The 16,380-nt window shown below is 37.5% G+C and overlaps 1 protein-coding gene across 2 annotated transcripts in view; it reads right to left on the reverse strand.

The window, feature by feature from the left end:
- Window positions 1–16,380, reverse strand: part of opcml (opioid binding protein/cell adhesion molecule-like) — a 184,562-nt gene that overhangs the window by 89,844 nt on the left and 78,338 nt on the right. The window contains exon 2 of one of the 2 annotated variants that reach the window (XM_048180742.1): window positions 6,335–6,410. In XM_048180742.1, the coding sequence (XP_048036699.1) occupies window positions 6,335–6,410 (76 nt within the window). Of the gene's footprint in view, window positions 1–6,334; window positions 7,077–16,380 lie in introns of those variants that run through there. The other variant, XM_048180741.1, reaches the window with a different exon arrangement.

Here is a 16,380-nt window from a genome sequence, read left to right on the forward strand (position 1 = left end):
GTTTTTTATTTCCACACAAAGATGCGTCATATAGCCAAAGTCCCGTTATTCTATAGTCTTTAATATAGCCTACCGCTCTACGCTTTGAGAGGGATGTGGGACACGAGCAGGAAAGAGACCATTTCTCTTTAATAATATCTTCATGTTATCTCCTGATGTTACAAGCAACTGACACTTGTTATAAAAGGTCTGAAGAGCGAGTTTTATCTTCAGACATTCAGGCTATGTTTGATTTTGCGCTGTCAGAGAAAACGAAAGTAAAAATCACCGGCGTGTGTGAAACACGCTATACAAATAAACTTGACGCGCCTTATAAAGTCTAATAACAAGCGCAAACTGTTAAATAGAAATTGACGTGCAAGCAAAAAGGTTTCTGTCCTACGGTGTTTTTTCTACTTTACCACAGTAAAGAATGCGAATAGCCTATAATAGGCCTAAATGCGAACGAAAGAAAGAAACGTTTATAATTCCCTGCGTGAGTGAAGATTTGGGAAAATAAACAGAGATTCCATGTTCAGTGGAATAACTAATGGAATATTGTTTAATTCTCTTATAATCAGGTGACCAGATCGCGATTTGCAAAACAGAACACAAAGCTTAAATGGACTCACGTCTCTCTCTCTCATTCAGCATGAACCAAAATGTTTCCATGGCTGCGATGTCACATTTAATTTCTAACCTATTATTTCTTCTGTAAACAAAGCTTTGTGCTTCACTCGTATCATATTCACGTAAATACTGCCACAGTCCTATCAGTGGGTACCGAATACCCGGATTCTCGGTACTACCGGTACTACAGAAATGCTGGTATCGTCACATTTTCAAAATTTCAGTACCGACTTGGTACCGAAGTACCGGTACTTTTGACAACACTAGTACAGCTACAACATGGTGACCTATCGACGCCTAGTCCTGTGTGCTAAAAAAAGAAATCTAAACCAAACTGGACCAAAGATTTAAAAGCTATTCTTTTTTTTTTTCTTTTTTCTTATTATTTTTAAAAAGGGGGAAAACACCCAAATCTGCCGCTATAATCAGTCACTCTTGTGCACAAGACAAAAGTCTGGCATGAGATATATATGACTTGCATAGTAGAAGTGATAAAAATATGAAAACACTGTGTTCATTCAATTTTATTTTTACAATAAACGCTGTTTCACTTCATACTTTCAACTGGCTTATTTTGATCACTAAAAATACACATCGGTACTTCCTCATCCTCAGTTAACATGAAATCATCCATCGTATTTGAGTTCAGCAGATGAATTAAGGTTTTGATCCCTTAATTTTTTTAGGGCTAAATGATTACTAAGGACTTTGTTGCAATGCATAGCAAAACTTAAGGGAACACTTAAGCAATTAAGGGAAATACTCAGTGACAACCTTAATGTTTTTTTTTTTTTTTTTCTTGCAACCCATGTTTCATTAAGGGTACCCTTAACCTTATAAGTAAGTGTTTTCTTAACTTGAGGGCTTTCATGCAACCGGGCCATGACCTCAAAACACTTTTTACCATAGTGCATGATTTGTAAATGAATATATATTAGAGTTTGCATCACCTACCCAGTTCCAGATGTTCAGTTTCTACTGACATAACAAGCTTGCTTGGTAGCTCAGCTGGTACAGAATTGTACTTGCAACGCAAATAGCTTGGGTATGAATCCCATGAAAGACGAATAAGAGCTCAAAGACAAGAGTTCAAAAACAAGCTAAAAGCCCATGGTTACAATTGCGTTTTTATGTCACATTTGCTTTTGTTAACACTATCGGGTAGGTTTGAGGTTTAGTGTAGCTGTAGTCTATTAAACATGTTATCCGTACAAACTCCAATCTAATAAAACGTAGCCATATTCAAGTTCATCTGTTCCGGAAAAAAACTAAACACGTTTTTAGCCCCACTCACTGGACATTTCACTTTGAAACTGTTGCGAAACATGCATGACGCAACGTATTTTGCGTTTTGCAAAAATGTTGACACAGGTTCGTTTTTCTAATGAGCCCGGGATGAATTTTTTGTGTCTTTAGTAAATTCTGACAGTAGTTTTTTGACAGCAAAAGAGGGTTTGTACTGGCGCAAGCTGTTAGTAAATCTGGCCCATAATGTTGCTATGGAAATGTATTAATTTCCATTTTTTTTATGTCCTTACAAGGAGATGGTTTATGGTTGAGCTTAATGCAAGTGTGAATAAAAAGTGGAAGAACCAAAACAAAGTATGCCACATTGCTGAGAAAATCAAAGTTTATTTGAATGGCTAAATTAAGAGAGAGGGAGGGGGTAAAGCAGCACTCTGGGTTGACAGATGGTATGACACATTTAATTCTCAAGTGGAAGGACTTCAAGTGGAAAAAAGGACTAAGAAATGAGGTTCAGAGATTCTCTTGTGTCTGTCATACATGAGTCTAACACAGTTCACAGATTAGAAAGTCATAAGTCAACACTTGCTACATTCATTTCATTATCTCCATTAATGATGATTTGTTTGATTTGTACAATTTAATTCCCATTTAATCCCATCGCTCACAATAGTGACCGTAAAGAAGGCTTTTATTTATAAAGCTTTAAAAATGTTACTCACTGGTGTTTTAGTGCATGTCCTTTAAATATGGAAAAAATAAAGTGTCTCAATTAAATATGTGTTAGAGCACATGGTTGTCACATGACCATGGAGAAGATGATGACTGCATCAAAGCTCCAAAACAAAAGGTTAGTAAAGTATGTTAAAGGTCCCGTTTTTCGTGTTTTTTTTGAAGCTTTGATTGTGTTTATAGTGTGCAATATAACATGTGTTCATGTTTCGCATGTAAAAAAATACAGTATTTTTCACATAATTTACTTATCTGTATACCGCTGTTTCTACTGTCATAAAAACGGGCTGATGACTTCCTTGTTCTATGAAGTCCCTCCTTCAGAAATACGTAACAAGTTCTGATTGTGCCAGCGGTTCCTGTGTTGTGATTCTACAGCAGTTTAGCGAACCTTGCCCGGAAAGGTCACGCCTCTTACCATAACGTGGAGATGCACGCGCTCAGTGTTATTGTAAACATGTCTTTAATTTTACCCTATCAATTTGAGCCGGAATCAGACCCGGTGATTGGACTGCGGGATGAAAATAACAGCGTTTCGACGACATGGCGACAAACACACTCTACAAACGCAACTCTTGTGTATTCCTGTGGGCGGAGGTTAGTCAAAAAACTGTTTTAGTGACGTCATTAAAGAAGGAAGTAGAGGGATGTAGTCCAAACTGGCCGTTCGATGTAGGCGACATCTGTTAAATAAAATATCTCGCTTGGCATTGAACTTTGAGCTTTAAAATTTTACAGATTTTATTTATACTCTAACAACAACATTACACACTAACTAAAGTTTGAAACATGGGATCACGAAGAACGGGACCTTTAAGATAAAGATATGACAAAGATTTTTAGTACACATTATCTTTAAGGTGTCTAGCATTAATATGTGAATTCACAATTATACAGTTTTGTTGAGTGTGGTCATAGAATGAGTAAACATGCTGATGGCAACAATAGTGACCACTGGGATAATACAGTACATTTAGGTATACAGTACGCATACTTACACACATAGATAGTTCATGTTCTACCTAACTTTCTATTCTGTTCTTTCTTTTAGTTTTACTTTGAGTAAACGTTCTAGATTTGTTGGATCTAGATGGCCCCCCAGATAAGGCAGAGGAGAAGCAGGACAACAGACACTAATAAGAAGAGAAGTCAACTCAAAAAAAAAAAAAAGGAAAAAGGCAAGCAATGATATGTTGTTGTTTTTTTTGTTTTTTTTTCGTTTTTTTTGGAAAAGGTCAATTGATTCAATAATACTGTATGACAGTATGTATGTCTGATTGTAGTTCAAAATAGTGAACTTGGTTCTTACATCTACCTCAGTGATGCATAATTTTATTTTGTTGGCCTCTACTTCAGTGTGTTTTATTTTCAATATGAATGAACTATCCAATTGCAGTTGTTAGTGAACGTTGCACTAAAATGTCGCAATGACAATGTTACAGTGAATATTGCACTACATTAAAAGTTCAAATGTTACAAATAAGTTACAATATTGATGTTTTAACACTGGTTACACTAATATCACAATATCACAATAATTTTGTTAATTCAGTATTATCCCACCGGTCACAATTGTGACTGTCCATAAAACTGATAATTATTGATTATTTCAAGGGGTTACTAATGACACATCATTTGGATATTTTCATGTCTGAGAAAAAAATAGGATTAGATGGGTTAATGCATTCATGGTGGCAATATTGCTAATGGAATTAATAAATAATGGCTTTTTAAATCAGCAACACATTATTGTAAGTTCTGATGAATACTCGGCTTGTTTATTATAAACATTTGACAGTGACTGAGATGAGGATGTCAGTAAGAGTAACAACATCCTATTATTAACTACTTTTATTGTCCACAAGCAATTGTTAAATTTCAGTCTTTGTTTCCTCAAGAAAATTAAGGGTTATGCATTTTCAACAGGTTTATTAAACCACAAGCATTTTTATAGTTCAGCCCAACACCAAACATTTCAGCCAACAAAAGAAAGACTAAACAAATAAATGAGCAAACGCTTAGTTCCTCTATATGTACACACATATGCATGTTTATGAAGTTCTCATCCACAGTATTTACTATTTCATCTTTTGATTGGTGGAATAAAATGTCAACCAGACATACAATCCATCCATCCATCCATTAGACCTGCACAATTAATCATTAAAAGGTCACAATCTCGATTCTAACACCCATGCGATCTTATTCCTAGATGACAACAATTCAGCACCAATCAGCGTTAGTGCCAATTCAAATTATCACAGAAGTTCTGGGATAAAGGTTGACAAAACCTGACACTTCAAATAAAGATTGCATTAATTACATCGTTACACCAGTAGGTGGCAACAAAAATGGCAGATGATGCGTTCCAAGGTATGAATGCATCAAGGCACATCCAAATTCAGTGTTAAATTCAGTTCACTTCCTGTCTCCTGAGATACTTTCAACTGATTGATTTTTGAAGACAGCATAAATGTATTCTTTGCTGCTTTTGATACCCCACAATCCTGTGCTTTCCATTCTATGACAGTTAAACTAAAAAATAAAGTTGGTATCTGAAAGTTGCGGTTGGTGATCAGTTTGTGTGTAAATTTACATTTTTGACCAACATTTTCCACTTCTGATGTCATTTAGCAAGAAATGTAGTAATTAAATGTTTGCTTAGTTATCACCAAAGTTCTGTTTCATTGAACCATTGCTGCCTCAGAAGCCTGAATGAAAAAAACAACTTATTCTCAATTCATCCAGAATCGTCCATCCATCCATCCATCCGTCCATCCATCCATCCATCTAATCTATCTATCTATCTAACAAGGGACATTCTGCACATGAATGACTCTTTATTTAAGAGGTTTATTCATGCATCAAACTTCTCTATAAGGATCTATACAGATCAACGGAGTTTTGACGTCCTCATCAGTGTTGTTTTTCAGCTTTGTTCCAGACAGTCTTTTGGACAGAGGTTCTGGAGCCAAGCGTCAAAGGACACGCGCACAGGCAACTGTCTCTGCTACACAAAACGTCCCCTGCTGCGTCTGGTACCACACGCAGGGCAAAAGCGAAAACGAAGGAGACATTGACTACTTTACTCCGATCCCCCCTGCAGGAATAACGGAATAACGACTGCTTGTTCTCCCACATTTATATAACTTCACAGAATAAGCATTAGAGTAAAAGTAAGAAACAATGATGCTACTGTAAGTGCATGTGGGCGTCCACAAATGAGTGTAAGTGTGTGAGTGTGTGTGTGTGTCTGAGACAGAGAGGAAGGGGGGAATGAAAAAGCAGGGATGAGCGAGATGGGAGAGGGAGAATCACTGAAAGACATGGAATAGAGAATTGAGTCGAAGTTAAATTTGATTTGTTGATGAACTACTTATCTAAATAGGCCACCAAAACTGATTGCATAGACCAGACTGCATGCTGATTGCATTACCAGACAGATCGCATCTCACCACGGATTCCCAAAACTCCAGCAGAAAAAAATTAGCTGTGCAAACACAGCCTTATTAATAACAATATTTATATTTCAATAAAAATTAAAGACGAAAACATAAAGCTATCACTAATTTGAAACTGAAATGCCTAAATAAGAAGTTTCACCTTCTAACCACACCACTGATTACACACACAAAAATAACAATCTAATATTTGCAAGACGATCCAAAAAGCATTTAACATGAAAAGGATGAACATGTAACGTATATATACATTTCTCATAATGTAAATAATATAATCATTGACTTACTTCAAGACAGCACTGTCTCCCTGTCTGACAGTGATGTTGTCCTTTAAATAAGGGTCTCCGCTTCTCGCTGGCACTCCTGCGGGCACAAGGAACAGCAGTCTTAGAGCCACAACAACCAGGCATTTCCACTGCAGCTGAAAATAACCAGTTATGCCCATTTTTTCGTCAGAAAACTCAGAAACTTCCGTCCGCACAGAAGAACCGTATAACTGAAGGAGCGTAAATGTGATTCCCCTCGGAACGCAGCGTTCACTTCGTATTCCGTCCTTTTAATATCTCCAAAAGTACGACTTTTACTTAGTGTTACTGACAGAAAATCCACTCAAATGCTCATAAATATTCCTTTAAAGTTTTCAGCATTCGGGTGATACGTTTTTTCAAGCGTTTTTCAGACACACTGATGTGCTGTACCGAGTCTTCAGAGGCAGCACATATGTTGCTCGCGCTCTCAGGGAGATGCGCGCGCTCTTAAAGATGCTTCAGCCTCGTTCTGATCCTTGTCGTTTTCAAATTCACTTTAATAGGACCCGCACAAACTGATCGCAACTGCGAGAGGATTTTCAGTGCGTAAACAGCTCCAGGGCTGGCTGTGTGAGGAAAAAGAAGAAACACTCCTGGAAATAGAGAGAACGCGCTCGGCGCGCGGTCGGTTGTGCTCTCGCGCTCGGATAGGTGAGGAAACTGACTGCACATCAGTTCCTGCTTCTCCCTAACTAGAGCTGAACTCGGGGTGAACGCATGCGGAGAAGACAGACAGTGCAAGAGCTGAGGTCAACACAGAGAATGAGGAAAATATTTACACCAAACAAATTCAAATAAATACATTTACTGTGAACATCTATCTATCTATCTATCTATCTATCTATCTATCTATCTATCTATCTATCTATCTATCTATCTATCTATTTATCTATCTATCTATCTATCTATCTGTCTATCTGTCTGTCTGTCTGTCTGTCTGTCTGTCTGTCAATCATAATGGAATTAATGACGAAACGTACCATTTTGTTTTAAAGCAGCATTTCCTTACATTAAAACTATGCTCCTGATATAACTAGAGCCAAACATAGTGTGCTTTTTCAAATTGATTATATACCACAGCATACCAAATTATATTCAGATGTTTTATATTAGTCAGAAAGCCTGTCTCCCACCAAGACCACCTGAAAAGTGCCCCTCTAAAACCCCTCAAAAAACAGATCTGGCTTTTGTATCCGAGCTAAGTGTAAACCACCTTAGGCTGCTTTAAGATGTTTATTTTTTAGCAGATTAGTGCTGCATACATCAGCCAAAAAATTTAATCATATTTTAATATGCGATTGTGCTATCAGATATGGAAAACATCATTTACAGCAACATTCAATTGTTAAAGTCATCATATTTAGCCTTATTTGCATATTTCCATTACCATTCATTCATAAGAGATTACAGTGATCAGTGTCCAAATATTGTATGTGGTGTGCGATTTATCCTGGATTATCATTCTCATGTTCACCACAGTCTTTGACTAATCTTAAATGAATCACTCCACCTAAACTAGTTTATGTTTACATTGATCGTAGATTTATTACAGCAAAATAAATGAGAAGTGAAAAGGTTAAAGGGGGTTTATTGACGGAGTTATTTGACCATTTTACTGAGATTGTTGCATTAAAATGATGATGATGATGAACATGCCAAGTGGAAGCATGGCATGAGATAAGTTTTAATTAAAAAATATATATCTTCCTCTGATTTTACCTGGTACTCGAAAAGCTTATTTGATTCAACTGCTTTTTAATTAAAACCCGGCTGACCTAAGCAAATTGTAGATCAGTTTAGCTAATTAGTTGTGCGAATCCATGCCTCAGTGTAATGTGTTGAAAATGATACCCTTGATTTGATGATAAATCTGGAAAAGGGAAAAACAACAGAAGTCTACTGATCCTTAACACCTGAACTGATTGATTTAGCAAAAATGTGAAAAATCCAACCATTCAAATATTCTTACCAACATTGAAGACACAATGAGCCAATTATCTTTCTTTGTTTAATTATTTTTCAGTGTTTTTGTTTTTCTGGAGGAAGCTCAGTTGCGTTCAATCCCATAGCTTTGGGTGGGCGGATGAAAGAATGTTTCATTTCACTGTTTTGTTGTGAATCGGCCATGACGAGTTCATATCTACTTTAGTCTATAGTTAGCATTTCAGTTCAGGTCAGTTGATATTCTTACACCATGTTGTGCATACTCAGCTGTAAGGAAAAGGTCTTGCACAGTGACTATTTCTACACGTAGTTCTTTTCTGGTGTAGTGAACACCACTAATATAAACAGACATAAAGATCACCATGAAGGAATGAAAACAGAAAGAAGCCACAGAAAGAAACAAATACATGTGAATCTACTGTCGTCTTGCAGAGACAGATATGGCACAAAATGGGTCACGTAGGTTGTTTGTGATATAACTACAGTCACTTTTGATTAACTCCTGTCTGCCTCGTGCTGCAGTTCTGTTAGTTGCAGAGGCTGCAATTATTTAGAATTACCTATCCATCTATGTTTATCCAGCTTTCCATCTGCCAATCCAAATTACTGGCCATTTTCTTTTCCTTCTTGCCAAAATGGCCACAAACCCTTTAAATAATGGAACACAAGTTGGAACGTAGAAAATTGGCACATTAATACAGTATATAAATGTGTGTGTGTGTATTCATAGTCATTTTATAGTCATTATGGTTTGGATATGGCTCATCCAAACAGAATTTAGAGTTAGAACTATACATTTTTGTGTTTCCTATATAATTGTTTTTTTTTAAATGCCAATCAATTTGATAACACAGAAGCAAGTTACCACATTTCTTGCGGTCGTGACTTATAAATCACTGTTAAATATAGCAGTAACCCTGCTATGCGAGAATGGAACTATTTCAAGCTATATTAGTGTGGTATGACACCTCTAGTCTAAATGCACTCTGGCATATCATATCTTCCTCATTATCTCTTAATTTCTTAGCAAATGGCAAGATACTTATATATGTGCACTGCAAATGTCCACATTTAACCTCAAGGTCAAAAGCAATTTGGGCCAGAAAACTAGGACATTACCATACCATTTCAACAACTAAATCTCTGGCAACTGCAGACTTTGCGATCCTATCGGAGTCGGTAACTGTGTTAGGGGAGGCTGCCACTGTCTTCAAGGTAAACGCATTATGCTTTAGCTTTTCAATCAAAAATGTTACTCCGGTTGAGCCGTTCCTGCTGGATAACATTAATTCAGCTAGATGCATTGGAATGAGGGCTAAAATCACATCAGTTTCGAGAGAAGCTATGTTGAAAATGTCAATTATTATTCCGCATGGTTATGCAAATTATGTTGAGGGAGATGACGAGTTAATACAGCTGGTATAGCTGGAAAAATCCAATGCTCAATCTCCGGTTGGCATTTAGAGTCACTCAAATCTATTCATGCGCGCTCACTTTCGTACTGTCACCTGATGTGCGATGTCCCAGTCTGCAGTCTAACGTTAAACTATCAATTAGTCAAATGCAGACTCGATAAAAGTGTCTTCCGCACGTGTTTGTTTGTGTGTATATCACTGAAATAGTGTGCATGTTTTGTAATCCCTGGTGCCTTAACTTAATTTTCAACATGGCCCAGTATCAGAGGAGAAAAATAGCTCTTTAACTTTCTTTTTAAACAATAGGCCTAATAATGAATGCAACCTGAACAGCTGTTACAGATTAATTGAACAAATTAGCATAGTTTAGATTAGATTTTGTGCTCTGTTATTAAACTGCGTGTTGGAGCTATAGTTAAAATTAAACACTACAAATCTGTGCATTTAATGAGACTTTCTGCTCAAGTAACAAGTAACTGTCTTTATGAGTGAGTCATGGACTCATTCATTCAACTGATTGGTTTAAAACACTGATTCATACAAGGAACAAAACAAGTGATTGTCTTCATGAGTGAGTAAATAAATCATTCATAATCTGTGCAGGATGAAACAAGTGACTTTGTTTATGACTGAGTCTTTGAAACATCATTCAAAAGCATTGATTCATTTAGTAACACTACTGTTTGTTCGGTATGATGTTGAATAATTATGCACGATTAATAGTAATAGTAGTACGCAGAGCCAAAGCACAACCAAAACAATGTTTATCTGCAAAATGCATGCAGTTTTGCTTTTTAACTGCTAGAGGGCCAAAAGTTACCTTTAATAAAATAGTTTAGAATGTCTTTATTAAAGGTTATTTGTTGAGTAGCAGCAAAACCAACACTAAAAAAGGTCAGCTTGAACTAGCAAAAATTGAACCTGTAACAATACAGAGGCAACACAACAGTAGGATGTAATCTTCACATGGCATTTCTTCCATGTTCAGTTTTCTTAAAAGAAGAATCCCTTCAAAAATATCTGGCTAAAGAATAATCCCCCAGTTGACCTTTCAGGACCAAAACTGAAGCAAAGCTCACAAAATCTATTCATTAGTGTCACAAAGTCTGAGACATGCGACACAGACTGATTCTGAACTCCTTGATCCCAGAGTGCACCATTCATGCTTGTCACACTCCACAAGTTTGTCTGTCACCATTCAGACAAGTTAAATCTGCACATTTAAAGGGATAGTTCATTCAAAAATGAATATTTTTCCAGCATTGTCATTCGAAACCCATATGATTTTATTTCTTCTGTACAACACTAAAGGAGATGTTAGGCAGAATGTTTAAGCTGCTCTTTTCCTAAGAATGAAAGTGAACGGTGACCATAAAGGTGTCATAACATTAATAAATTTAGTCTTTTCCTCAAATAAAGCAATTGTATTACTTCAGAAGACTTGTAATATAGGATGTGAATCATATTTTATGATGCTTTCATTGCACTTTTTGTCATTTATAGAGCTTGGGTCATTATTCACTTTCATTAGGGCTTTTCACACTTGAAATAGTTAACCCTGGGTCATTCTAAACCCCAGGTGATTGCAACCCAGTCTCATTAGAAAAACGTACCTGCGAGAACGTTTACACAAGTCGTAAAATACGTACCAATATGTACATATCAGTGCAGTTTAGATGTGAAATGTCCACTGAGTGGCGCTAAAAGCGTGTTCATTTTTTTTTTTTTTTTTTTTGCCGGAACAGATAAACATGAATATGGTACGTTTTTATGACGTTGGTTTTTCACTGCAGTTCTGATTTGAAATTTGCACTCCATTGCGTTTTAAAATAACGTACCACCAACAGTACAACTAAACCTATCCGATAGTGTTAACAAAAGCAATTGTAACATAAAAAGCATCCATAATCGTGCCGCTTTAGCTTGTTTAGATCTCGCTTTGAGCTCTTTTACCTTGACTTGCCTTTCACGGGATTCATGCCCAAGGCTTTCTCGTCTTATGTACAACTCCGTATCAGCTGAGCTACCGAACAAGCTTGTTATGTCAGAAAAGCGAAACATATTCTCCTAAATATCTGCTTTTATGTTCCACGGACAGTCAAATGGGTTTGGAACAACATGAGGGCGAGTAAATGATGAAATAATTAATATTGAACCATATTCTATTGAATATTCATCATGATGTTGAGAAAACTCCTAAACAGACGTTTTTAGACAATGAGACAGCAGTGACGAGTACATTTGCATGAAGGAATTGCATGATTTACAGTGCTCCGTTTTTCTAATCCAGACTGTGATTCATTACAGAAGCTCTTCAGCTGACCCCTCAACAGACCACCTGCACTAAAGAACCTCTCTAAAACCTTATTCATTTGACCTCAAAGTCCCTGACTCAAGGTTATGTTTAAAGGATGCGCAACACTACATTATCATCAGTCTGGAAAATCTGTTTGAACAGAACGAAGCCTTCTCCCAGAGGAGAGTTGCTAACCTTGCATTGAACTGAGTAGGTCTCCTCTCCTGTGATAACTTCTGCTAAACTAACCATGAGTGTTGTGTCCTTGGGAATAAATTTCACTTTGTTGCACTGAAAGAGAAGAAAGAGGAGCTTGCACGACTTGTTCGAAGGTTGTTTCTTCTCATTTCAAATTACAAAGCGGTGCGAAAACATCAAATCAAAGTCATTATGAAGAGGTTTGATGTATATGTTCACAGTTGCACTTTATCTAGACTGTTTAATTGCTTTGAATACATTTCATGCCTAAGCTACAGTTTCCTTAAGGCAAGAAACAGATCGCACAGATGTTCTGTCATCATGTCTTTTAGTTTTTAAACATCAAAATGAGTGAGAAATGAACATATTATGGTGATTCTCATTCGTTTCCTCTAACTGCAAACTTCTGCAATATAAGAAAGATTTTTTTTCTTTTTTTTTGGGCATTTTGAGAAATATTGTTGACACCCACAAAGCAGTGTATGCAGCAAAACAATAGCATCTTGTTTGGTGTTTTGCAAATATTCCCCCCTGAAGTTCCTCCGTTTGAGACATGGAATTGTTTGCTGAAATGCATAACGGAGACCTCTAATGTTTCTGGTAACCTGTTGCTTTGAATACCAATGTGAACAAACAAAAGACAATCTTTCTTTGCTGGCACACCTGTCTCCATCACCATGCAGTTTTCTAATAATAATAAAGGACAGGGAGCTGTTAATAAAAAAAAAATGTGACTAGCTACATAAAATCTTAAATAAGACCACATTGGACAAAATATCCATTGTTTGCGGTGCCGTTTTATGCGAAGGAATCGATTTGTTTGATTCTCTGGTAAGCAAAAGCTGTTATACTGAAAAATATTGGTGTAGAATAAATTTTCACTCAGAAACTGCAAGTAAAGTTCACTCTTAATTACAAACAAACAGTAAGTAACACACTGGGTAGAAAGACTAAATTAGAATTTGCTTGTAAAATATACTGTTGTAAAATACTTGCTTGTATTCTTGTAAAATAAAACGTGTTGGGATGGCCCAAAGTTTTAATGGGTTTTAAAGGGACATCCTTTCCTGCAGTGCTGCAGCACAGTAATGAACTCCTCTGTGCGGTTTCACAAAATGTTAGTAAATTACAGGGCAATTTAAAAAGACCTGGTGCCACTATTGCATCCATCCAGCCAGCAGACACATGCATTTCTATTGTTCAAAACTAGCAGCCTCCACTATCACTCACACAGTCTGCTGTAGTCAGTTAGGAATTAATTTGAGTCCTGACCCTGAAGCAACTGGACTGGATATGATGACAAATCTCATACAGGGAGCGGCTCATGGCCTGCACATTTTTATCTGTCACACAGTTGTGTCGGCATAACAGGCATCTCTTCAGAAGCACCGTGGGGGTATGTAACCGTTTTAACTTCGTTTACTAATTAGCAGACGTTGAGAAAACGGTTTGTAACACATTCATCAATGATAAATTGTAGCTAAACAAGAGGCAATGGCATGTCAGTGGCACATAAAGTGAGATATGAACTGTATTGTAGAATTGTGATATTGTATCCCTCACAGAGCTGTTTTTTTCACAAAGCATACAAAGAAATAGGTCTACAGTACTGCAAATTTAATGAGAACACATTTCACAGGGTCAGGAAAAACTACAGCTATGGCTGTGTTGATTGACCAAGATGACTTTATGAAGTATGACATGAAGAAAAGTGCCAAATACCAATAAAATAAGAGACAATAAATGGAGTTACATGCCATTTTGCCATCAAGTTTGTTAGAAACTGCAACAAATCATGGTTTAATTAAACAATAAATGATAAGTGAATGTAAGCTAGGGTGAAGTGCTCTACTAAAGTGACTAAAAGTTTAATAATGGAAATGTTTGTGTGTACTTACAGTACACGCACCCCTCTGTCTGCCTGTTAAATGACTGTTGTGACCCACACATCTTATAATAACTTTTACCACAGAAATTTACCATCAAAACTTTATCTAGAATGGCCCAAGTACCTTTTTGTCCTAGAAAAAGGCATGTGGTGAGTCATATATAGACTATTACTCGCATTAAGCCACCAAAATGAGTTTATCAATGTTTGATGAGAAGGATTTTACACAGGGGATAAAATATGATGACACTTGATATCTGATACAATGACCTGCAGTTTGCTACAGGTAAGGAAAATAATTTCATTTTAAACTAAATTTCATGAACACAAATTGGATGGATGGATGGATGGATGGATGGAAAAATAAAGAAAGGATGGAAGGAAGGAAGGATGGATGGATGGATGGATGGCAGAAGAAAAAGAAAGAAAGGATGGATGGATGGAAAAAAGGAAGGATGGAAGGAAGGATGGATGGATGGATGGATGGATGGATGGATGGATGGATGGATGGATGGCAGAAGAAAAAGAAAGAAAGGATGGATGATGGATGGATGGAAGATAGAAAAAAATAAAGGAAGGAAAGAAGGAAGGATGGATGGATGGATGGATGGATGGATGGATGGATGGATGGCAGAAGAAAAAGAAAGAAAGGATGGATGATGGATGGATGGAAGATAGAAAAAAATAAAGGAAGGAAAGAAGGAAGGATGGATGGATGGATGGATGGATGGATGGATGGATGGATGGATGGATGGACGGATGGATGGATGGAAAAAGAAAGGAAGGATGGATGGAAGGAAGGAAGGAAGGAAGGAAGGAAGGAAGGATGGATGGAAAAAGAAAGAAAGGATGGATGGATGGATGGATGGATGGATGGATGGAAAAAGAAAGGATGGATGGATGGATGGATGTATGGATGGAAAAAAGAAAGGATGGAAGGAAGGAAGGATGGATGGATGGATGGATGGATGGATGGCAGAAGAAAAAGAAAGAAAGGATGGATGGCTGGATGGATGGATGGAAAAAAGGAAGGAAGGAAGGAAGGAAGGAAAGATGGATGGATGGATGGATGGATGGATGGATGGATGGATGGATGGATGGATGGAAGACAGAAAAAAGAAAGGAAGGAAGGAAGGAAGGAAGGATGGATGGATGGATGGATGGATGGATGGATGGATGGATGGATGGCAGAAGAAAAAGAAAGAAAGGATGGATGGCTGGATGGATGGATGGAAAAAAGGAAGGAAGGAAGGAAGGAAGGATGGATGGATGGATGGATGGATGGATGGATGGAAGATAGAAAAAAAGAAAGGAAGAAAAGAAGGAAGGAAGGATGGATGGAAAAGAAAGAAAGGATGGATGGAAGGAAGGAAAGAAGGAAGGAAGGATGGATGGATGGATGGATGGATGGATGGATGGATGGATGGAAAAAGAAAGGATGGATGGATGGATGGATGGATGGATGGATGGATGGAAAAATAAAGAAAGGATGGAAGGAAGGAAGGATGGATGGATGGATGGATGGCAGAAGAAAAAGAAAGAAAGGATGGATGGATGGAAAAAAGGAAGGATGGAAGGAAGGATGGATGGATGGATGGATGGATGGCAGAAGAAAAAGAAAGAAAGGATGGATGATGGATGGATGGATGGAAGATAGAAAAAAATAAAGGAAGGAAAGAAGGAAGGAAGGATGGATGGATGGATGGATGGATGGATGGATGGATGGATGGATGGACGGATGGATGGAAAAAGAAAGGAAGGATGGATGGAAGGAAGGAAGGAAGGAAGGAAGGATGGATGGAAAAAGAAAGAAAGGATGGATGGATGGATGGATGGATGGATGGATGGATGTATGGATGGAAAAAGAAAGGATGGATGGATGGATGGATGTATGGATGGAAAAAAGAAAGGATGGAAGGAAGGAAGGAAGGATGGATGGATGGATGGATGGATGGATGGCAGAAGAAAAAGAAAGAAAGGATGGATGGCTGGATGGATGGAAAAAAGGAAGGAAGGAAAGATGGATGGATGGATGGATGGATGGAAGACAGAAAAAAGAAAGGAAGGAAGGAAGGAAGGAAGGAAGGAAGGATGGATGGATGGATGGATGGATGGATGGATGGATGGCAGAAGAAAAAGAAAGGATGGATGGCTGGATGGATGGAAAAAAGGAAGGAAGGAAGGATGGATGGATGGATGGATGGATGGAAGATAGAAAAAAGAAAGGAAGAAAAGAAGGAAGGATGGATGGATGGAAAAGAAAGAAAGGATGGATGGAAGGAAG

The sequence above is a fragment of the Megalobrama amblycephala genome, linkage group LG2 (genome assembly GCF_018812025.1).
Source record: "Megalobrama amblycephala isolate DHTTF-2021 linkage group LG2, ASM1881202v1, whole genome shotgun sequence".
NCBI classification, from domain to species: domain Eukaryota; kingdom Metazoa; phylum Chordata; class Actinopteri; order Cypriniformes; family Xenocyprididae; genus Megalobrama; species Megalobrama amblycephala.